General features: G+C 42.2%; 2 protein-coding genes and 1 long non-coding RNA gene across 4 annotated transcripts; 2 read left to right on the top strand and 1 right to left on the bottom strand.

The window, feature by feature from the left end:
• Positions 1-245: 245 nt before the first annotated feature.
• On the top strand, positions 246-2,044 carry LOC103425761 (uncharacterized). The gene is made up of 2 exons (XM_008363860.4): positions 246-770; positions 1,044-2,044. The coding sequence occupies exons 1-2, from the start codon at positions 363-365 to the stop codon at positions 1,908-1,910; spliced, it is 1,275 nt and encodes a 424-aa protein (XP_008362082.3). The 5' UTR covers positions 246-362; the 3' UTR covers positions 1,911-2,044.
• Positions 2,045-2,203: 159 nt separating this feature from the next.
• On the bottom strand, positions 2,204-22,536 carry LOC103404509 (histone-lysine N-methyltransferase, H3 lysine-9 specific SUVH4). 2 transcript variants are annotated; one of them, XM_029097972.2, is made up of 16 exons: positions 22,332-22,482; positions 21,657-22,106; positions 21,460-21,549; positions 21,298-21,360; positions 20,571-20,625; positions 20,281-20,396; positions 6,580-6,756; positions 5,989-6,087; positions 5,678-5,776; positions 4,848-4,897; positions 4,668-4,756; positions 4,223-4,382; positions 3,986-4,091; positions 3,687-3,869; positions 2,936-3,172; positions 2,204-2,540 (listed from the first exon to the last, which is right to left on the bottom strand). In XM_029097972.2, exons 2-16 carry the CDS (start codon positions 22,083-22,085, stop codon positions 2,427-2,429), a joined length of 2,067 nt encoding a protein of 688 aa, XP_028953805.2. In that variant the 5' UTR covers positions 22,086-22,106; positions 22,332-22,482; the 3' UTR covers positions 2,204-2,426. The 2 variants fall into 2 exon arrangements, with proteins under 2 accessions (XP_028953805.2, XP_028953804.2); XM_029097971.2 differs by having other exon boundaries at positions 21,657-22,536.
• LOC139193525 (uncharacterized) lies at positions 11,360-12,575 on the top strand. The gene is made up of 5 exons (XR_011577724.1): positions 11,360-11,452; positions 11,536-11,633; positions 11,717-11,814; positions 11,898-11,995; positions 12,171-12,575. It is a non-coding gene; the product is annotated as an uncharacterized lncRNA (long non-coding RNA).
• Positions 22,537-23,090: the final 554 nt, after the last annotated feature.

Genomic DNA, 23,090 nt, shown 5'->3' with positions numbered 1-23,090 from the left:
AATCATTTCCATCCTGCAAAATGAAAGTTCACCATTTGAGCATTCGGGCACAATGATCAACTTCAAGGTCTTCCTCAACTCTTCTGTGAAGGCCAAAAGAAGCGGAGACACCTCTCTTGCCCAACTGATGCTTTGTTTTTATTTCTTTTTTAATGAACTGGAGTGCTATCATTAGTACATGGGCAAAGCATGGGCCGGACTCGTCATAGGCTTATGTGAGAGAGAAATCACCTAAATTGGACTAGGCCCACTCAACTCGGTACGTGCCTCATTATTAGTCGGTGCAATCCAAAACCGGAGGTTTCCCCTTTTAAAACCCTAATTGAGAATTTCAGCTATCGGAATTCGAAATCCCACCCACTATGGAAGACACGTTCAACGTTCGAGTAGGCAAAATCTTCGGCTCTCTCCCAGTTTCATCGTCGTCGTCCGGTCAACAGTCGTGTCTGAGCTCGCTATGGTCCCTAACCGACGAGGAAATCGAGAGGAGGGAATGGAACAGAGACAAGGGCAGCCCCGAACCCGAACCCGAACCCCTACCCTTCTACTCAAAATCAAATTCAAGGTCGAAGAATGATTTCAGTGACGACCTGGAGAAGGACCTTCTAGACCTTGACGACGACGTCGAAGACGAAGACGAAGGCGAGGAGGAGCAAGAGGCATCTGGTTCTCCCAGTCAGCCCGCAACTGAGGATAAGCCAGACGGCTACAATGAAGAGGAGTGGGAAATTAAATCCTCAATCGGCAGGGACTGTACTCTCGACTTCGAGGTATTTATCTCTCTCACTTTGCTGCTCTTTACAATTTGATCGATTAGGATCTCATGCCATCACTGTGTAGTGTAATTCAAATTCGATGTATGAGCAAGAGCAAATCGGAATGCCCGTGAACACTAACTAGGCAGGCAAGATAGAGGTGCAGATGTTTATGCTGAATCAAATTATAAGCTTTCGTAGTTATTAATTCTCCGATTTGCTTGAGGGTCGGGAGTTGGGACTGCCTGTTTTAACTTGTATTAACATGTATTTGTATTCTGTATACAGGAAGAGGAAGATGGATATGACAAAGTGGCTGTTGGCAAGGAGACCGCCGGAGATCGCTTGTATATGAGGGATGTCAACGACTATGGGATCGATATTGATACTCAAGAGAAGGTTCCTAGTTCCATTAAGGATTTCACTAGAGACCCGCGTGCTAATCACCTGGCAGCTAAGATTAGGCTCCAACAAGATGCTGAAGCAGCTCAAAAAAGTGACTCCCTCAGGGTTTCTGGGAACGGCACATCGTCTTCTATAGCTGCTGAAAACATCTCTGAAGATGCTGCCAACCTAAAGTCGATTCTGAAGAGGAAGAATGATAATCAGTTAGACTCGTCCAAAACACAAAAACGTGTCCGGTTTGACTCCAACTGCAAAAGTAATGAAGATGAAGACGGAGCCAAAGATGTTCCTGTAGAAACTCATTCAAATGAAAATCCTCCAGTTCCGGATTATATACGAAATCCTTCAAGATATACGCATTACACGTTTGATTCATCAGGTGATGTGGACGAGGAGTCTAACAAGCAAGCCTACATGGAATTCCTTAATCTGGTGAGGAAGTCAAATTCTACGGAACCACAGGCAGAGGATGCTTCTGTTGATCTTTCAAAACCTGTCACATTTATACCAAGAAAGAAATCAAGTGATGCTTTAATGATAGAAAACGATGGGGAGTCAGAGAGACCAGGGGGTGCTCGAAGGGAAACTGCGGCTTGCAAAGTGATGCCACTTGCCATTGCAGCAGAGGATAATGAAGATGTTTGTGCAATGGAGGAAGATGAACCGGATACAGCAATGGATGGAAGAAGCAGTATACAGAGAACTGGACGCCAATACCGTACAAAAACCAGTTTGGGATTGGATGAGTGAATAATAATTGCTTCAGAGTTAAGTAGACTGCCATTTATCGTATTATGTATTTGATGTATTTCTCTAACAAAGCTGCTTATTGGCAGTCTAGTTTGTAACACGTATAGCGATTGAATGGTTACTGGTTTGCAATTTTTCTTGTCTTAGTATTCGAGCAAGAATCCAACTTTTTTGGAAGATGGATGTCTGGGGAGCAGTTTTTTTCATGCCGAAACAAAAAATAAGGAAATCTGGATCGATGAGGAACCGATCAAGGCAATGATAGTACGTACAAATCGTTGCAAGGTTCCTAGTTTTTGACCGAAATATTGATATTTCAATTCTCTCTCGACATGTGAGTGTTACAAATGAGTGTCCATGGTTTGACATGTACCTTTTCTGTGCATTTGAAGCACAATCTCCCAGAGCATGGAGGTTAGATCAGCCCGGCGGAATTACAAAGGAATACAACAATAAAGTATAAACCCATAACCTGGAATTGTTGCGAAGTCCGAGTCTAAATATCAGTTTCATCAACTAGAATAAGCGCTTCCTGCAACCTGTCGCACCACAATGGCAGAACATCTTTTTTACTTTCCCATCGGGACCCAAGACGCTATCAAGGGCATAGCCATAGTCGTATGTGAGCTCCTGTCATAAATCCAACAATAATGTCAGCCACTCCAAAATTAAGTTTAAGATCCAATTACTGGAACTCGTAGTTAAAGTCCACATAAAGAAGATTCCAAGTGCGTGCAACAGAACAAATTCCTATCAGGATCCTATAAGTAGCAGCCGCTTGGTGATGGTACCATACAGATAATAAACATTCACTTCATCACGACGACTTTAACATTGAATTTAAGGCATCAAGACATTAACCTTGTTGGCTACATAGTTCATAAACACACAACCTATTACTATTTTTGGAATATCACCAGCATTCTTATCTTGGAACATTCTCATTCTCATTTCCAACTTCAATCAAACAAGATTGAATGTGATGAAAACGACAATCAGAGAGAGAGAGAGAGAACAAGAGACACCTGCAGAGGAGGTATGTTGTCCGCAGCAAACAGCATCACCCGAGCTAGTTTTAAGTCATGGTGTGAGCTCAACACCGACTGGACAAACAGATTAGGCTCACAACTGTGATTTATAAATCTGGCTATGTTTCCAGTTGAACCTGCATCAATGCAGAACTCTGGCCCGCTATCAGAGCTCTGATCATCAGGTCTCTCCAGTGAATTAGCTGCTGGTATGGATACAGCTTGTGAACGCCTCTGTCAGAAAGATAAATGAGACAAAATTTCCCAGCTCAGCAAGATCAAAATACATAACTGACAAAGAAATATGTCATATGAAATGGTAAACTGTAATTGACTTCTAGCGAAAATATACAAACGACTATTTCCTCATGAAGGTGATGTAGTTAGACAGCCACATATGGGCAGTGTTCATCCAAAAATATCCATGTTCTAACAGCTACAAAAGAGTCATTTGCCTACATTTCATTCTCAATTTGTTTCTACATACAAAACTTTATAGTTATATTATTTTATACATTAAAGCCAAAATATAAACCATCATCAAACAATCTTTGAAAATATACCAGAACAAGCATTATCTAACCTTCTAATGAGACAATTAATTCATACATGCAGAAACCAAGTAGGAGATCCAGGTTTTAAAAGTTATCAAAATTAAGAAGTGATCTTTTATCGACACAGAGAGACTTCAAACTGGAATTGCCAAGGCATATCATATTGGATAGTTGAATACAGCTAGTGGCAATACCTCTCTTCCGTCAAGCCCCTTCATAGTTTGCAAACAATCCATGTCAAATATGTAATAGTTCTCTAAGGCACTATCTACATCTTCTGTCCTTCTAATTACTCCTATGTACTCACAGACTGGTGCTCCAGAAGGGATAAAATCCCATGATCTAACAGCCCATCCTCTCATTGGTGTCCGGAAAACCTGCTAATGCCCACTATTTAGAATGTGCCACTTTGACAATAGCCAAGCAGTGATTCGTGTAATCATGTGTGTCTGTGTTTCCAAATAACCAAACAAAGTAGCTACAATAACACCACCTCGAACCGATACTTCAGCCCTCTCTGAGAAGTACGATTGAGGCAAGAAAGTCCACAACCACATTTTGGACCACATTCAAACACTACATCCTTCGCCTCAATTAATCTGGAAGATGCAACATAAGCAAGAGTACCCTCAAATAAGAACATAAAGTAATAAAATCAGCCAAAACTATTATGCATCTAATATCAAAATTTCATGTTGATATATAATGGCATGTTTAATGTATTGCTCACCTGCCACCATCACGCCGCACATATGGGAAGTCATCGCCATTTAGCATGGTGCATGCACAAGTCTTAGGGTCCGTGCAAGAACCTTTGCAATTGCATCCAGTGACATCTGTGGGAAGCTTCACATTTTGCGCAACTTGGATAGACTTACAATACGTAAAACCTGAAATTTACGAATTTGACACCAGATTGTTGTACTCACGTTAGTATAGAATATAAATCATTTAAGTGACTTTTTAACAAATTTGAGGAGGCCACATGTCCATGAAAAAGTTCAACCACCACAGCTAGTAATTGGTTACAATCATGCATGTAGTGTGAATAGATTATTAATGAGATGTTAAATCTGTGATTGACAAGTCAATGATGATTAGGAAAAGAAAATATTTTATTCAGTTATTCATGTGCGACCAAGACAACAATTCGAAGATTTGATAATTCAACTTGCCTGTGGGTGAAACAGGTGGATCATCAACCAAATTGGTAGCCGGAATGGGAACATCCTCTTGGCCCCCACTGATGTCTTCGCACACCAATCTGAGCAATAAAACAAAAGAATGTAATTACAATTACAATTTGCAATCAAGTTTAAAAACTTTCAACATTATAATTGTGTTCCAACAAATACCCGCGTATTTCTGCAACAGACTGTGGTACACGTCGAGTGATGAATTGAACCTGTTGGAGAAGTCGAGTATGTTAAAGAAAATTATCTCTCGATACGTAGTTGCTCAATGATTCACCGTGCTAGACATGTCAAAATGAAAATTGGACATGACATTCTGAATATAAGCAGGAATAACCCACTGAGATATATTACGATACCCAGTTATAATAAGGGTTGTGCTATCCACACACCCCTTTTTACTTCTCACACACCCCTTGTTAATTTCTGTCCTTTGATCTTCTTTAATTCAGCCGATCCAAGGGCTGCAAGTTAAGAGGGTGTGTATAAACTATAAAGTAAAAAGGGGTGTGTGGATAACACACGCCTATAATAATGCTATCTAGTTCAATTGTGGATCACAAGCACAACAACAAAGCTGAAAAAAATAAATTGAAACAGAAAAGCGGGCCAAAACATTGGTTCGTTAAAACAGAGGAACTAAAAATAACAGCAGTAGCATAACAAATTACATCATGGACTAAAGCATGCTTGCTAGGAAAGGAATGAGAGATTTTCCAAAATTAAAAGAGAATTGTGACTTCAAATGATGTGACACCAGCACGGACTAAGAAAAAAGAGAACTCTGGTGCACCTTATTATGAATATTTATAGTACCAAATAAGACTTAAGTAAACTCTAAATATCTATTCTGCCTTATAAATTTCAAGATATATATTTCCCGAATAAACACTAATCCTATCATAACAGATTAATTTCCTGACTAAGTTGCCTCAAATAAGGCTTTTCTTGATCGGTAATGGAGAAAAAGATAGTACAGCAAAATATATAACCTGGTTAGTGGTCAAAACTGGTTGCCCTTCCATACGCCTAAGACGATACTTAAAAACAGTAAATCCAGAAATACCCTTCTCCGCCCAATACTGAACAACCTGTAAAATGAATGTTAAGTTAGTCAGAAACAAAAGGGTCTATCTACCATTTCTTTATTTGCAAATATAACTAATTCTTTCATTGTTAACATCAGCAGAAAGTTCAACAAACAAGTAGTTTTTTATATTTAAAGTGATAGATATGGTTTTAGTGAGATATAGAGTAAACAAATAGTAAAAATAATAAAACAACAAGCTTCAAAGGATTTTACCTTGTACAAACCATCATACGTGTAAAGTTTTCCAACATAACTACTTTTACATTCATGGCCACGAACTACTCTAACAGGTACACATTGCTCCACGCAATTCTGCAATTTGTGAGAACATATAAATTCTTAGATAACATGTGAACCCACACGTAGAAACATGTTTGTAATTATCCATAGGGACCTATAGACCAAAGGTTCAGATCATCAAATCATCTCAGGTTTGACAGTTAAAACCGAATCTTTATTTGTGGTCCTTGTTAGAGAATAACTAATACATTTGAAGTTTTGAACAGAGAACTCATACATATGTGGTCCTTGTTAGAGAACTTAATATCAGTTAACAGAGAACTTATAACTATCAGTTTATAGATTAAATTCATAAAAATACCAGATACATAGGACTAAGTTACTTTGAAACGGTGTCAACTAACAAGAAACCAACAGAAGTAAACGTATCTGCTATGGCCAACTCACATTATAAACACATGGGATGAACAACAAAAAATCGTTGAATGTATAAACAACTACCATTACAAGTGGAAAATGAGGACAAATTTGTAAAACAAAAACGAGAAGACTCTCAATACACACCTTGAGTGCCAAATTACCACGTTCTAGAACTTGGTCTCGAATTTGACGCTTATCACCTGACAAATTATGACCACCTTGGCCAGTATACACAACATCCTCTGCGTTATCCAAATCATCCTCATACATGCCAGATATAACAATGGCCACTGCAAGTGGGAATGTATAGCTACTGTACTCCTGCATTATCAACAAGGGGAAAATCTGAAGTTGCTTCTTAGTAACTTAGACTAGAACATCATACAAGCAAAAGTAAAAAGGACCAACATCAACACTTTTGGATGACTTTGTAAATTACATACCAGTCACAGTAAGGACAATCCCCTCCCCACTGGACAAAACCTTAACAATGAAATAAGTATTTAAGTTATCATTAGGCATGCAAGTTGGAATATTGTTTCTGGTTCCGATTGTAAAGCTTCCGAATCCAAATATTTTTCCAAAAAATTGGAATGGAAATTGGAATGCATTTAGAGATTCTGAAAATTTTGAATTTCCAATCCGAATTTTTCTGAAGTGTTCCGAACTTATCCCGATGAAAAACTTCCGAACTATTCCAATATTTTATAGTTATTTGCTCAAATTCTATATTTTGTAATAAAATTTTGTATGTTAATGTTAGTTTTGAATACATTTTGTGCATTGGTTTCATATTAAACATACACTTTGTTGATGCACAAAATCAGCGAAGACTTTGGTACAACAGAAAGTGTCAGGTTTTGTGACCTTCGCTTGGTTGCTTCGGTCACTAGTGAGGATAAGTACGTAAATGAATAGAGACAGAGAAGCAAACACAGGATGTACGTGGTTCACCCAGATTGGCTACGTCCACGGAGTAGAGGAGTTCTTATTAGTAGTGAAGGGCTTACACAAGTACAAAGGATCAAGCTCTCAATTTAGTGAGTTCTTGTGAATGATTTAACACAAAATGGCATTCGGCAATATTGTGGGGGAATGACCCCTATTTATAGAAAAACTTGTAGCTTTGTCACATTGACATGTGTCATGTTATGATTGGTTCTTGATGTCGACACGTGCTGCGCTCTGATTGGCTTCTAATCTTGACACGTGTCGAGTAGTGATTGGCCTCCTGGTCGGAGGGGAACTCTTCTGGGTCCTTGACAGTATAGTGTTGGCCGGTGCTCGGTAGTTTCGGGATTGGTCAAGTATGGTACAAACAGTGCTCCCCTAAGTTCCCGAGTGAGGGAAACTCCTCGGTTGGGGACTTGCAAGATCCAATCCCTTGAGTAATCACGAAACTTCTAAGTACCGAAGTGTGGTCTGATCTTCATCTGCCCTTCTCTGGAAGTACCTTTCCTCCATCCGGGAATGGTGTATTTAGCTGATGTTGACGCACAAGGTAATGTATCAATTTTGGATGAAGCTTAGTTGTAGTTTCGGGCTTAGTCAAGTGTGATACAAACCCTATAGTAGGAGTCCCCCAAGTCGCCGAGCTAGGAGATCTGCCGAAAGAGGTGACAGACAAGGTAAGCAGTCAAACTTCCAAGTAAGCAACCCAGGATCAAAGGTTTGACTTCGGCTTCCGGTTGATTGTTCTCCTTCTCCTTGTCTCTCATTCAACTGCCAGGATAAGGAGAAGCAAATGGATAAGAGATGATATGAGATACTTTTGCTTTTGAAGAAGTAACTTTCCACAGGCTTATTCTTGAACTGTGCTGGAGGGTTTTCTGGTGCCCTTCAGAGTATAAGGCCGACTCAAAAATTTGAGGGTCAAAACAAGTCCATCAAATCTAGAGTACGTTCGACCTTGATGATATGGGATACTTTTGCTGTTGACGGAATAATGAATGTGGTATGGAAAGGTGTCGTGCTGTAGTGATCTGTTTCAGCTCACCGTTGAACCTTCTGCTTCAATCTTTTGCATGGCAGAAGTGGTGTGCAACCTTTGCATTTAAATGGTCCTTCAGAACATTCCTTCATAGTGACTCATCCACGCTTGGCAGCTTCAGTGTAAAGAGCCAATATCTGATCAACTGTCATGAGGCATTTGCCGGTGGAATTCGTGACCTTGACAGCAGTTGAGGATGAGTACTCGAGAGCAATGCTAAGTAAGCAACCAGGCAAAGGCTCCAGGCAGTCAGTTCCAAATTGGAGGTTTGATTTCAGGTTCCGACTGACTGCTCTCTTTCTCCTTGTCCTGCAGGTGTGGACAATGACAAAGACAAAGACAGGGAGAAAGCATGATATGGGATACTCTTGCTTTCGACCCTGATGATATGAGATACTCTTGTTCTTGGTGTGGCTTATTTGCTGAGGTATTATCGGGGGGAAATAAAGCTGAGTATTTCGAGAGGTTATGTTGAGGGTGCCTTTTCGAATGCGAGAAAGGGTTGAGCATTTTTGCAGGTTTGCCTGTCCGTTGAGGAGGGAGGTCAATGTATATAGGGATTTCCCAATAACAAGTAGTAATGCTATTCCTTTACCCTTCTTGGTCACAGCAATGTAGTGGGAGCTGCCAGCTTCACGTGTTTTAATTTTGTCAGAGCACTTTGAAAAAGTGGTATGTGGTATCTGGAAAGCTGATATTACGTGTGGAGATTACAGACAAGCTTTATCTAAGGAAATCTGGCTCTCGAAGTTCTGAGAGTTGTGCCTCTTCGGTTTTCGAACAAGCAATCCCGTCGAGGATCTGACTCTCGAGATTCGGAAAGCGGTGCTACTCCGGTTTTTGAGAAAGTAATTATGTTGGGAGTCTTTTCTCGAATGTGAGTAAAGGTTGGACGTTCTTGCCAACCTGTCTTGCCGCAAAACACGGAGGTCGACACACATAGGGACTTTCCAGTTGTCAAGCAGTGGTGCTGTTCCTTTACCCTTATGGGTAATAGTAGGGTAGCTGGAACTTCGAAATTCTCGTGCCTAAACTTTGTCAGAAATCTTTGACAAAGTTATATGTGGTACCCGAGGAGTTGATGGTGCATATGGAAAGCGGTGATTGATCAGTAAGATTCACGTGCTTTCTACTTCACCATAAATCTTCGACAGAGTGCCCGTAATTTCCGCAAAGCTGATTGTGCATGTGACAGGTGCTGACGAGGCTGAAAAAGCAGGTGCTTCTTCGATTTCTGAGATCGGCCCTGGTGGTCTCTGAGCAGCCCAGCTTTTGAGAAAGCAAACGCCTCTTCGATTTCTGAGATCGGCCCTCGTGGTCTCTGAGCAGTCCAGCTTTTGAGAAAGCAAACGCCTCTTCGATTTCTGAGATCGGCCCTCGTGGTCTCTGAGCAGTCCAGCTTTTGAGAAAGCAAACGCCTCTTCGATTTCTGAAGCTCCGTCGAGTGCAGATTTTTATAGAGGCTGGCATTAAGTTCCACAGCACACTTGAATCTCTACCAGTAGAAGCTCATTTCTTGCACTTCTAAGATCTTGATTTGTCTGACCTCTTCCTTCTTCAACACATTTGAAAATGTCTGGACCCTCCGACCGTCGTTTTGACTTGAACCTTGGAGAAGAGACAGCCATGCCTTCTCCAGACAACATATGGCGCCCATCCTTCATATCCCCTACTGGTCCTCTTACCGTTGGGGATTCTGTGATGAAGAATGATATGACCGCTGCAGTGGTGGCCAGGAACCTTCTCACTCCCAAAGATAACAGACTACTTTCCAAACGGTCTGATGAGTTGGCTGTTAAGGACTCTCTGGCTCTTAGTGTTCAGTGTGCAGGTTCTGTGTCTAATATGGCCCAACGCCTATTTGCTAGAACCCGCCAAGTTGAATCATTGGCTGCTGAAGTGATGAGTCTCAAACAGGAGATTAGAGGGCTCAAGCATGAGAATAAGCAGTTGCACCGGCTCGCCCATGACTATGCTACAAACATGAAGAGGAAGCTTGACCAGATGAAGGAATCTGATGGTAAGGTTTTACTTGATCATCAGCGGTTTGTGGGTTTGTTCCAAAGGCATTTATTGCCTTCGTCCTCTGGGGCTGTACCTGGTAATGAAGCTTCAAATGATGAACCTCCAATGCCTCCTCCTTCTGGGGTTTTGTCAAGTACTGAGGCTCCGGATAACCACCCTCCGGTGCTTTCTCTTTCTGGGGCTCTACCGACTGCTGAGACTTCCCCTAAGCAACCTTTGTGAAGGCTCCCTTTTGTTTGTTTATTTTGACTCATGTATATGTACATATTTGTGGCTTATCGAAAATATTAATAAATAAGCTTTGCTTCATTTCAACATATTGTGTTAAATACACCAAAGCCTTCTTCATAAAGTTCTTTGAATTTTTGCTTTTGTTGAAACCTGTATTGTTGAAGCTTTGTGAGTGAAGCATGTAGTTTGAGGTAGTGTTCCCTTAATTTCCCGAGTGAGGAAAACTTCTCGGTTGGAGACTTGAAAAATCCAAGTCACTGAGTAGTCACGAACTTTTGAGTACCAAGGCGTAGTAGCATATGGTGGGAGTCCCCCAAGTCTCTAGTCGAGGGAGTTGACGAATGAGGTGTCTTGCTAATAGTCCATGTCGTAAGTACCAAAACTTCATTCTTTTGTTTTCTAAGTGGTAGCCCCGGACTTTTTCTTCATAGATTTTGTTGATGAAGGTTGCTAGGCCCGAATAAGTGGAATTGCAGAAGGTGTAACCGTTGGTGCATTAACATCATAATGGAAGCATCACAATGATGGAAGCATCACAATGATGAAAGCATCATAATGATGAAAACACCATAATGATGAAACATCATAATGATGTTTCTTTGGTGGAATTGTTTTTCATTTCCCCTAACAACCGGAATTGTTTTTCAACATAACACCATCATCTGTAGGTCGAATCACAAAGTTGTCTTCATGAAAGTTGTTCGTTAATTCCTTAACTACAACATATCCAAATTAGAGAGCCATCGGAGCAGTACAACTCCAGAAATCCAGGTATGATGAGTGACTGTTTATCATTTGTCTGTCAACCCGTCAGATTTGTTGTGAGCTTTGAAACTCTATTTTCTCTTGCTCAGATCAGCATGCTTTCTTCATTGAAGTTGTTCCTCAGCTTGTGAACTACAACATATCCAAATTTGAGATCCCTCGGAGCTGTATAACTCAAGAAACTCAGGTATGATGAATGACTGGTTATTATTTTTCTGTCAACCCGTCAGATTTGTTGTGAGCTTCGAAACTCCATTTTATCTTGTTCAGATCGGTATGCTTTCTTCATTGAAGTTGTTCCTCAGCTTGTGAACTACAACATATCCAAATTGGAGATCCCTCGGAGCTGTATAACTCAAGAAACTCAGGTATGATGAATGACTGGTTATTATTTTTCTGTCAACCCGTCAGATTTGTTGTGAGCTTCGAAACTCCATTTTCTCTTGTTCAGATCGGTATGCTTTCTTCATTGAAGTTGTTCCTCAGCTTGTGAACTACAACATATCCAAATTTGAGATCCCTCGGAGCTGTATAACTCAAGAAATTCAGGTATGATGAATGACTGGTTATTATTTGTCTGTCAACCCGTCAGATTTGTTGTGAGCTTCGAAACTCCATTTTCTCTTGTTCAGATCGGTATGCTTTCTTCATTGAAGTTGTTCCTCATCGACTCTTTCATAACATATCAAAAATTCAGGATGAACTAACGGTTAAATATTTCCAGATCTTCGAAACATCACAACAGCTTCGAAATCTGCAAGAAGCCGACTATCATGTTTGGAGCTTCAACACTTTAATTTCCGTCGCTCAAACAGAAATGGTTCCTTCTTGAAAGTTGTTCATATGCTCAAGAACTATAGGGTGTCCAAAATTCAGCTCCATTGGAGAAGAGCAGAGGTTGCAGAAATTTGATAGATGAAAGGAGGCGGAAGAGGGAGAGAGAGAAAAAGTCTCTTGGGTTGGATTTCTATTTTGGGGCAGATTCCAATTTTTGTAGCACCTTCATTATTGATGAATTGCTTGTACTTTTGTCCATTATGAAATTTGGGACTTTGGCTTGTTGTTGGATCTATTATAATATGTTTGGGAACATATATAAGTGAATAAATAAGAAGGAAAATTTTGGGCCCTTGTGGGTGTAAAACAAAAAATGTTTATGTTTACCCAAGTGTTTTTGTACAAGTTCAAGGGCATCTTGGGTTTTGTGAACAAAATTTGTTTATTTGGAGCAAGGTTTTGTGTTGAAGCTTTGTAGGTGAAGCTTTGGTGTTGAAGCTTTGTGGGTGAAGCTTTGAGGGTGAAGCTTGTTGGGTGAAGCTTTTTAGGTGAAGCTTTGTGGGTGAAGCTTTTTAGGTGAAGCTTTTCGGGTGAAGCTTTTTGGGTGAAGCTTTTTAGGTGAAGCTTTGATGGTGAAGCTTTTTGGGTGAAGCTTTTTAGGTGAAGCTTTTTGGGTGAAGCTTTTTAGGTGAAGCTTTGATGGTGAAGCTTTTTGGGTGAAGCTTTTTAGGTGAAGCTTTGTGGGTGAAGCTTTGGAGGTGAAGCTTTTCGGGTGAAGCTTTTTGGATGAAGTTGTTTTTTTTTTTTTTTTTTTTTTTTTTTTGGCGCTTGACACGGTCTTCATTTGCTTGTTTTGTAGTGACTGTGGAAGACATATTGCTTTCTGATTGAGAAGGGTTCCGGCATCGCTTGCTATGAATGTAAAAGAGTGAGGGCTGAGTTGGCTAAATTACCTCTTTATTGAATTCATTGCCAAATGGCCTTCATTACATAGGATGCCGAACGGCTATAGCTCAACACTTGTACATCGTGAGTCTATTTGTAGTAGTACTTCAAGTGATCAGCGTTCCATGGATGGCCAAGGGTCTTGCCATCGGAGCTTCTAAGTGTGTAAGAGCCAGGGCGACTGATGCCAATGACTTCATACGGTCCATCCCAGTTTGGACTAAGTGTGCTTTCACTCGGGACTCTGTCGCAGAGTAATCTTTTCTTTAAGACCCAGTCTCCTATTTTGAAAGAACGAGGCTTGACCCTAGAGTCATAATAGTTGGAGATGCGCTGCTTGTAGGCGACATTCCTCAAGTGAGCTTGGTTTCTGTGTTCCTCGACTAAATCCAAGTTGAGGGTGAGTTGTTTGTCATTTTCACTTTGAATGTAGTTCTGGACTCGGAATGTTGCTTGCTCGAGCTCAACAGGGACAACCGCCTCTGTGCCAAAGGCAAGTGAGAATGGAGTTTCTCCTGTTGAAGTCCGATATGAAGTGCGATATGACCAAAGAACTTGGGGTACAAATTCTAGCCAACAGCCTTTAGCTTTGTCCAAGCTGGTTTTCAAAGTGCGCTTGATTATTTTGTTGATGGCCTCAACTTGTCCATTAGACTGGGGATGAGCTGGAGAGGCAAAGCATAAGTTGATGTTGAACTTAGAGCAGAACAACCTGAACTTCTTGTTGTCAAACTGTCGCCCATTGTCAGTGACTATCGCATTGGGAATGCCGAATCTACAAAGGATGTTCTTCCACACGAAGTCTTCTATCTTTGCCTCAGTAATGGTTGCCAAGGGTTCTACTTCGGCCCACTTTGTGAAGTAGTCCACTGCAACGACTGCGTAACAGACTTTGCCCTTCCCTGCCGGCATTGGGCCGATCAAATCAAGTCCCCACTGGGCGAAGGGCCAAGGGCTGATCATAGGAGTAAGAGGCTCTGGAGGGGAATGAGGAATAGCCGCATATCGTTGACATTTGTCACATGAGCGGGATACTTTGATGGCATCCTGGTGGAGTGTTGGCCAGTAATATCCTTGGCGAAAAGTCTTGTGTGCTAGGGACCGAGATCCAGCATGATCTCCACAGACTCCCTCATGTATTTCCCGAAGGACGATTTCCGCCTCGGCAGGCGTAAGACACCTTAAGTATGGCAGGCTAAAACCTCGCTTATAGAGTTGATCATTGATGATCAGGTAGCGAGTAGACTTGTATCGAATTTGCTTAGCCTGGACTTTATCATTTGGGAGGGTGCCATGAGCAAGGAAATTATAGATCGGGGTGATCCAACTATCCCCCCGTTGTAAGTTGCATACTTCTGCGGCCATGGTGCTTGGTGTTGCCAACAGTTCGACATGAATTTTTCTTCCAATCTTGTCTTCCACAGCTGAGGCGAGGCGAGCCAGGGCGTCTGCATGACTGTTTGCCGCTCGAGGAACTTGGGTGATCTGGTAGTGGAAGTGCTTGAGCAAAAGTTGTGTTTGCGCAAGATATGCTGCCATGGAGCTGTCCTTAGCATCAAAGTTGTTGGTAACCTGGTTGACCACTAATTGGGAGTCACTGAAAATATCAATTTGTTTAACCCCGAGGTGTTTGGCCAAACGTAATCCTGCCAGAAGGGCTTCATACTCGGCCTCATTGTTTGATGCCTTGAATTTGAAACGAAGAGCATACTCCATTGCTACCTTGTCGGGCGTAGTCAAGACTAGTCCCGCTCCACAGCCCTGTTGGTTGGATGAGCCATCAACATACAGACTCCAAGCTGAGGTTGTTGATTCTACCTTCTGAGCTTCCGATGGTAATGAAGCTACTGCTTCAGATGTAGAAGCAATGTCAACAGGATATGTGAAGTCGGCGATGAAATCTGCTACTGCTTGGCCCTTCTCAGCTGGCTTTGGTTGGTAGGAGATGTCAAACTCACCCAACGCTATTGCCCATTTGATCATTCGCCCTGAAGTGTCAGGACTTTGGAGTATCTGTCGAAGAGGATAATTGGTAAGCACGATGATGGAGTGCGCTTGGAAGTAAGGGCGGAGTTTTCGAGCAGACATGACCAATGCCAGAGCCAATTTCTCAATGTTAGAGTACCGTGTCTCCGCATCTTGTAAGGCTTTGCTAGCGTAGTAGACATGTCGCTCAATATTCCCATCCTTTCGAATGAGAACGGAACTTACGGCTGAAGCTGATACCGATAGGTAGATAATGAGAATGTCTCCTACCTCGGGCTTGGAGAGTAGAGGGGCTTTACTCATGTACTCCTTGAGGTTTTTGAATGCCTCGGCACATTCATCAGTCCATGTAATGTACTTCCTACTTCCCTTAAGTGCTTTAAAAAAGGGAGCACATTTGTCTGTGGCCTTAGAAATGAACCTGGTTAAGGCTGCCACCTTGCCGGTAAGGCTCTGGATGTCCTTTGAAGTTACCGGTTCCTTCATGTCGAGGATTGCTTTGATCTTCTCGGGATTAGCTTCAATGCCTCGTTGGCTAATCATGAAACCTAAGAATTTGCCAGAGCCTACGCCGAAGGCACATTTGTTGGGGTTTAACCTCATTCGATACCTCTTCAAAATAGTGAAAGTTTCATATAGGTTGGTGATGTGTTGGTCAGCATGTTTGCTCTTGACTAACATATCATCAACGTAAACTTCCATGCTCTTCCCAATCTGCTCGGCGAACATTGAGTTGACTAGTCTCTGATAAGTCGCTCCTGCATTCTTTAGGCCGAAAGGCATGACTTTGTAGCAGTATAGTCCTCTGTCGGTAGTGAAGGCTGTGTGTTCTTGATCCGAAGGGTTCATGAGGATTTGGTTGTATCCTGAGTAAGCATCCATGAAGCTCAGGAGTTCACACCCGGCCGTAGAGTCTATAAGTCTGTCAATAAGAGGAAGAGGGAAACTATCTTTCGGACACCCTTTGTTTAGGTCGGTGTAGTCAACACACATTCTCCACAAGACCTTTTGAAGCAAAAGACTTTCTTTGGTCGGATTTTTCTTAACAAGGACCACATTTGCTACCCATGTCGGGTAATTGACTTCGCGGACAAAGCCTATGCCTTTGAGTTTTTCAACTTCTGCTTTCATTGCCTCGTATCGTTCAGCGTCATAAGATCTTCGCTTCTGTCTCACCGGCTTGATCTTGGGGTCAATACTCAAACGATGACAGATGACATCGGGAGAGATGCCTGGCATGTCCTCGTATGACCAGGCGAAGACTTCAGTGTTCTCTTTCAAAAAAGATATCAATGCTAACCGAAGGGGTGGTGACAATGTGGTGCCAATCTTCACCATGCGATCTGGATAATCTCTTGAGATAGGTACCTTCTCCAACTCTTCAGCAGGTTGGGCTTGCTGGGTGAAAGAGTCATCTCGAGGATCATCCGGTTGATTGTTGCTATCAGGAAGATCCAAGTTCGCTTCATCTAGGCTGGTCTTTGTGACTTGGTCATGTACAGACAGGGTTTCCTTGGGTCCGGGCAAGTGTTGTTGCTTAACTGAAGTGTTGTAACATGATCGTGCACTAAGCTGATCTCCTCTGATGTAGCCGTTGCCATGGGGGGTTGGAAATTTCATCAACAGCATATGCGTGGATACCATAGCCTTGAGATCATTGATGCCTGTGCGCCCAAATATGACATTGTATGCCGTTGGGCAGTCAACCACTAGGAAGTTAGTGGTAATGGTAGCCGTGTAAGGGCCTGTACCAATAGTAAAGGGTAAATGTATGCTCCCTAAGGGTTGCACGATATCACCGGAGAAGCTTATCAGAGGAGAAATCGAGCGATCGAGCAAGTGTTCAGCTACACTGAGTGCCCTGAAAGCTTCGGCAAACATGATATTGACCGAAGCCCCTGTGTCTACGAGGATTCGTCGAACATCAAAGTTGGCTATGTGAGCCTCCACGATCAATGGGTCGTTATGAGGGTAGATGATGCCTCTTTCTTCCTCAGGGTAGAAACATATCGGATCCCAGTTAGGCTTTTGATACTTCCCTCCCCTGATGTCTTCCACGTGAAACACTTGGTGACCAGGCCTCAGAATTCGTTCACTGTTTTTCATGGCCCTATTGGAAGATTCAGATATGGGTGTGCCGCCGCTTATGGAATATATGACATTCACCTGGCGTTGGTTACGGTTATCCCTTTGAGGGTGAAGGAGGAATTGATCAATTTTTCCTTCTCGTGCCAAAGCTTCAATACGATCACGGAGGATGATACATTTCTCGCTATCATGGCCGTTATGCTCATGGTAGCAACAAAACATGCCCGCGTTATTCGGGGGCGTGTAATCTGGGTGCCTCGGCTTTGGCTTTGGTATCAGGTGAGCTATGCTGGGGTAAATGGCCGCGCATGTGGCATTCAAGGGCGTGTATGTCTCATACCTTGGGGTAGGGGGTATCTTGACGCGGGTTTGACCCACTGCATTGACTGCCTGGGGGCGTGCGTTATTGTGGCGATACCCTTGGTTATCGGGATAGTGTCCCTTACTCTTTTTACTGAAAGGAGAGTGGTGAGGATGGAAATCCTTCCTCTTGCCTTGAAATTGATATGTCTGTTGATTCGGTGAAGCATTATGCAAGGCATGGGGAGGTGCCACTGCTGTTTGGAAAGTCGAGGTCTTCTCATTTAGGTGAGTCTGGCTTCCACCTCCCACTTGTTGATAAAGGATGGTTGTAGGGGGTTTCTCCTGATATGTCTTTGCCTCGGCGGAGGCATGGTTATAAGCCTGCGCCATCACCTCAGAGTAAGTCTTCCAAGTATTGGCATTGATCATGTATTTAAAGAAACAATCACGTAGGCCTGCCGTGAAGGCTTTGAGGGCAGTCTTGTCGTCTGCCTCGGCACACCGGGAGTATTCATGGCTGAAGCGGCCAGCATACATACGTAATGACTCGTCTGGCTTCTGGCGGATAGTGTACAAGTCATCTGCAGAGTGCAAGCGATCGGTTTGGAAAATGTGTTGGGAAACAAATAGTTTCCTCAATTCCTCAAATGAGTCTACCGTCTCAGGTGTAAGACGACAATACCAATTTAGAGCTCCACTAGAGAGGGTGGAGGGGAAGAGAAGACATCGCTCTTCGTCGGTGTGCATCCGGTATGCCATGGTGGACTCAAAGAGGTTAAGGTGCTCAATCGGGTCCTCTTTTCCAGTATAAAGTTGCAAGCCAAGCTTTTGCTTTGTCTTTGCTTGAAGGGGGGTGTTGAGGATCCTCCTTGTAAGAGGGCCAGGCCTGGGTTGGTTCCAGTCAGGTATTTCAGCCTGACGTTCAGCCTTCAACTTGTTTACTTCCTCAAGAAGTTGTAGGACAAGGGGGTCCTGAGCGGAGTTATGTGTCACTGGAGCTTTCTTTCGTAAATCTCCATCTCCTCTTGGAATTAGGAAGGTTTGATCGAGGGCATGTGATTTTTCCCTGGACTCGCTGTACTGGCTTCCAGGGTATGTCTGTCGGAACACCTCTGAGTCCCCTGTACCCTCATGTCTCTCTGGGACTTGTTGCCCCTTCCCCAAATTGGTGGCCGGCTTGGGCCGTGGCAGGGGACCGAGTCTCTCAGAAATCCTTGGGTCATTAATCTTTGAGCTTATATGGATGGAATTCTCTCGACGTTGCTTCAGGAAATCCCGACAATCGCGAAAGACGGCTTTCGATCCCTCTGCCCCTTCAGCAAAGAGGTGTCTCCCTCCACTTCTCATGGTTCGGGTCGAAGCAACTGGGTTAAGAGAAGCCTCATGTTGATTATCAAGTCGAGGGGTAATCTGTTCCCTATCAGGGATATCTATGTCGAATGCATGTGACCCTCCATGTTGGAGGGCACCCAGTTGATGGTTGACTTCCACGGGGGCAACAAGCTCGCGTGTCTGAGCTTGCCTAGCTTCGTGGAGTGTCTCGAAGAGCTTCTCATATTGCTCCTGGAGGACCTCATTCCTCATTGCTATTTTGTTGTTCTGAGCTTCCAACTCATCGACTTTAGCTTGAAGAATAACTCGTTTTCCTTCCTTCTTTCGTTGTTTCGCACTATGTGCAAGGGGGATGTCATTCTGTGTGCTGTGGCTTCCTTCGCTTCCCATGCTGGAGAGGGATGCCTGGTCAAAAGAAAGTGTACGAATGATAGAAACCAGCTTGACACAGCTGAAGAGAGTAGGAATAAGTGTCGTTTCCCACAGACGGCGCCAAATGTTGATGCACAAAATCAGCGAAGACTTTGGTACAACAGAAAGTGTCAGGTTTTGTGACCTTCGCTTGGTTGCTTCGGTCACTAGTGAGGATAAGTACGTAAATGAATAGAGACAGAGAAGCAAACACAGGATGTACGTGGTTCACCCAGATTGGCTACGTCCACGGAGTAGAGGAGTTCTTATTAGTAGTGAAGGGCTTACACAAGTACAAAGGATCAAGCTCTCAATTTAGTGAGTTCTTGTGAATGATTTAACACAAAATGGCATTCGGCAATATTGTGGGGGAATGACCCCTATTTATAGAAAAACTTGTAGCTTTGTCACATTGACATGTGTCATGTTATGATTGGTTCTTGATGTCGACACGTGCTGCGCTCTGATTGGCTTCTAATCTTGACACGTGTCGAGTAGTGATTGGCCTCCTGGTCGGAGGGGAACTCTTCTGGGTCCTTGACAGTATAGTGTTGGCCGGTGCTCGGTAGTTTCGGGATTGGTCAAGTATGGTACAAACACACTTATATATATATATATATATTAAAAAGTATAAGCATTCTAGTATACCACAAAATTAATTGAATTCATACATCAGCATACACCAAATATTAAGAAAGAACAATAAATTCCACGTGTGGAAAGTTTGAGACTATTCAAAAACTTATAAAATATATGAACTTCTGAATTATGTTCTGAAATTTCCAAGATTACTCCGACTTTGAAATTTCCCGATATGCCAAAATTTTCAAATTTAAAAATTGTGATCTGATCCACTCTAATTCAAAATTTTGGAATGGGAATTGGAAACATTGTTCCAATCCGATCCTTCAGAAAAATACCCCTAGTTATAATTAAACAAATGCAGGTTCATTCTCAAGTGTTTATGTCCAAAGAGGAAAAGTATGAATTACCCCTTTGACTTTGTCGTAGTTTTGCCCCATAAAGTCAATGCCGTTGAGCCAGTGGCTGTGAAAACCAACAGCAACCATTTCAGCCCGAGAATAGAACTGATGCCCAACATCAATACCTACCAGGAAGGGAAACTTTAGCACCCACAAATTAAAATCTTTGGAAAAAAAAAAAAGAGGACATATTTCAAAGGCAACTGTGTTCAATTATCAATCTCATAATGTATTTCAGTCAACAAACCCTCAAAAGCACATAGAGCAAAGGGAAAATTAACCAGGTGAGAGTCGCAAACCTGGAATGCTTCCGATTCTTTTAGGGGCATTCAAGATTTCTTTTCTCTCCATCATCTGCTAGACATTATTATTTAAAAGCCAAAGAAAAACAGGGGCAGATTATATCAGACGTTATAATCATAAATACTGACCATCGTATCCCAAACAGGAACATCACTCTTTTAATGATCAACATGAATTCTATTAGAAAAGAAAAGGTACAAGTAGGAAAGACGAACATGATGTCCATCAAAACCAGGATAAACTATATTACATTCAAATCAAAGATATTCCCCAGTCAATAAGAATAAAACTCAAAAGAATACCTCTAAAATGTTTACACAAATATGTTCAGAGAAAAGCTAAAAACTTAATTTCATCCCTAATTAAATCCACCTCATCCTCCTTGCTCTTGAAAAACCTATTATTACTTCCCACTGCAGGTCCCGAGCAGGAACATCATTGGCTCTTAATACAAAACAAAGTTATCATATGGATAGCAAGTAGGAAACCCATAAAACAAGAGACATGTCACAACAATTGACACCACCACCAATGTTACAATCACTTTCATGTTACTTCAGAATTCCTAAGTATAGTACACCAGAATCACTTTACAAAACAGAAGTATTTGAACAGCATTTGCACCTGAGATCGTTTGATTTCAAAATGTCATATATTATGAAAACACAAAGAGTGTGTCTATCGAGAGAAGACAGTGATGAGGCAAGAATCATGTTCACTTGCCTTCGATATTGCCTTCAAATCATGTCGTTTTGACGCCTTTGCCTCTAGCGGGGAAGCCTCTTTCTGCAGAAATTTGTCCATTTTGGAAACATATTAAAGACCAAATTGCTCAGTTTCCAGACCACATGCATGTTAAGCAAAGAGTAAGTAAGATAAACTGACCTTAGATTTTTTTGAAGATTTCGAGCCCTTCTTTGCGGATTTGGAGGCCTTCTTATCAGCCTCCACTTTTCTGCACCTCATTTCTTCTTCCTATGAATCAAATTTCTAAAAGTTGACCGTACTTCTTACCCAAACATTTTCAACATTTAAACATGCAAATAGGGTAAAATCTGAGCTCAATCCTCATAAGGACAAACCTGTACGAAATAAAGGTAATGCTTGTTGAACAGCCTCAGGGTCTCCTTGACCTTAGCATGGTCGCTTTTCTCAGCCGAAGAATCAGTGGGTTTGCTGGCTCCGCCTTCTAAACAACCGTTAGAGCCGGCGTCCCCGGCCTCATTTTTAGCATGGGAGCTTTTTCCACCGTCGACATTGGCTCTTTTGCTGAGGCTACCTCCGTCTCCCCCTCCGTCTTGCTCTCGGTCTCCGTCTCCGTCTCTGTGCTCATCAAGTAATGCAACTCTTTTGCGGACCAGGATTTCCTTCTGGGGTTTCTCTTTGCCCCGAAGGCGAGAACTAGTTCTCCTTCCCGGCGGCGAGGGAATGTCGCTTTTGGAATGCGGGTCTGCAGCGTCAGCGCCTCCTTCAGCATCGGCGGAGCTCTGAACCAGCGATTTCACCACCATTTTCCACTCACTCGAAGTTATCTGCAGAAGCGAGAGAGTGATTTTAGAGAAACTTGAGATTCTAGGGTTTATCAGGAGGATCAAGTCGCACATGAAAATTGGAGCGCTGGTTTAGGGAGCTCTGAGAGAGAGAGAGAGAGAGAGTGTGTGTGTGTGTGTGGGGGGGGGGGGTGGGGGGGGTGGGAGGTTAATGGGGTGCGTGTGCGCGTATTCGTGGGTTTGCTGACGTCAGTGACTGTCGAGTACCGGTTTCGGAAGAGTACGGACAGGCCCTAATCACCGCCCTCGCCCCTTCATCTCCATTGCTCCTTCTCTCCTTCACTTTAGGCTTGATCGCTCCTCAGATTTGGCCTCTTTCCGAGGAAGGAAGGGGCTATTCTAGTCAAAGCAATACAAGAGTTTCCATAATTAGGTACACTATCAACTGTTTTTTTTTCAAGATAATTGTTGTTGGAACACTCAAACTTTAATTTTGCACTCCAAACTTATATAGTTAGGAAGAAAAATACTATAAAGATTGTAGAATGAAAAATTTAAAATATTAATAGCAATTTCTTTTTTTATTGGTACCTTGTAAATTGTAAAACGAAAATATCAAAATTCACTTCTAATTATGCTTCTGTTATGACATAAAAAGGAAGTGATCGAGCGATGACAACCGTAGATGGGCTTTGAGCAACCATCTTTTTAGACATTTATGGATATTTTTTCTTGCTTATAAATCCTTTTTTGATATTTCACTAAGATAAATAAATTGTAATATAAAGTTTTGAGTAAGTTTATTTTACATTGCACTAAGTACATTATCAAATTAGATAAGTAAAGGAAATGCTATAAGTGTAGTCCACTAACTTTTAAAAAGAAAATGCTAAGTCCATATCTAAAGCATCTCTATAGTATAAGTGAGATTTACTTTATTATAATCCTACCTCTTTCAAAAAGAAGGTATAGAAATTGTCCACAAAATGTAGCATCATTATTTTGAAAGAAACAAAAAAGATACGA

Source organism: Malus domestica, chromosome 17, assembly GCF_042453785.1.
Source record: "Malus domestica chromosome 17, GDT2T_hap1".
Lineage (NCBI taxonomy): Eukaryota > Viridiplantae > Streptophyta > Magnoliopsida > Rosales > Rosaceae > Malus > Malus domestica.
This window is presented reverse-complemented; position numbering and strand designations above follow the sequence as displayed.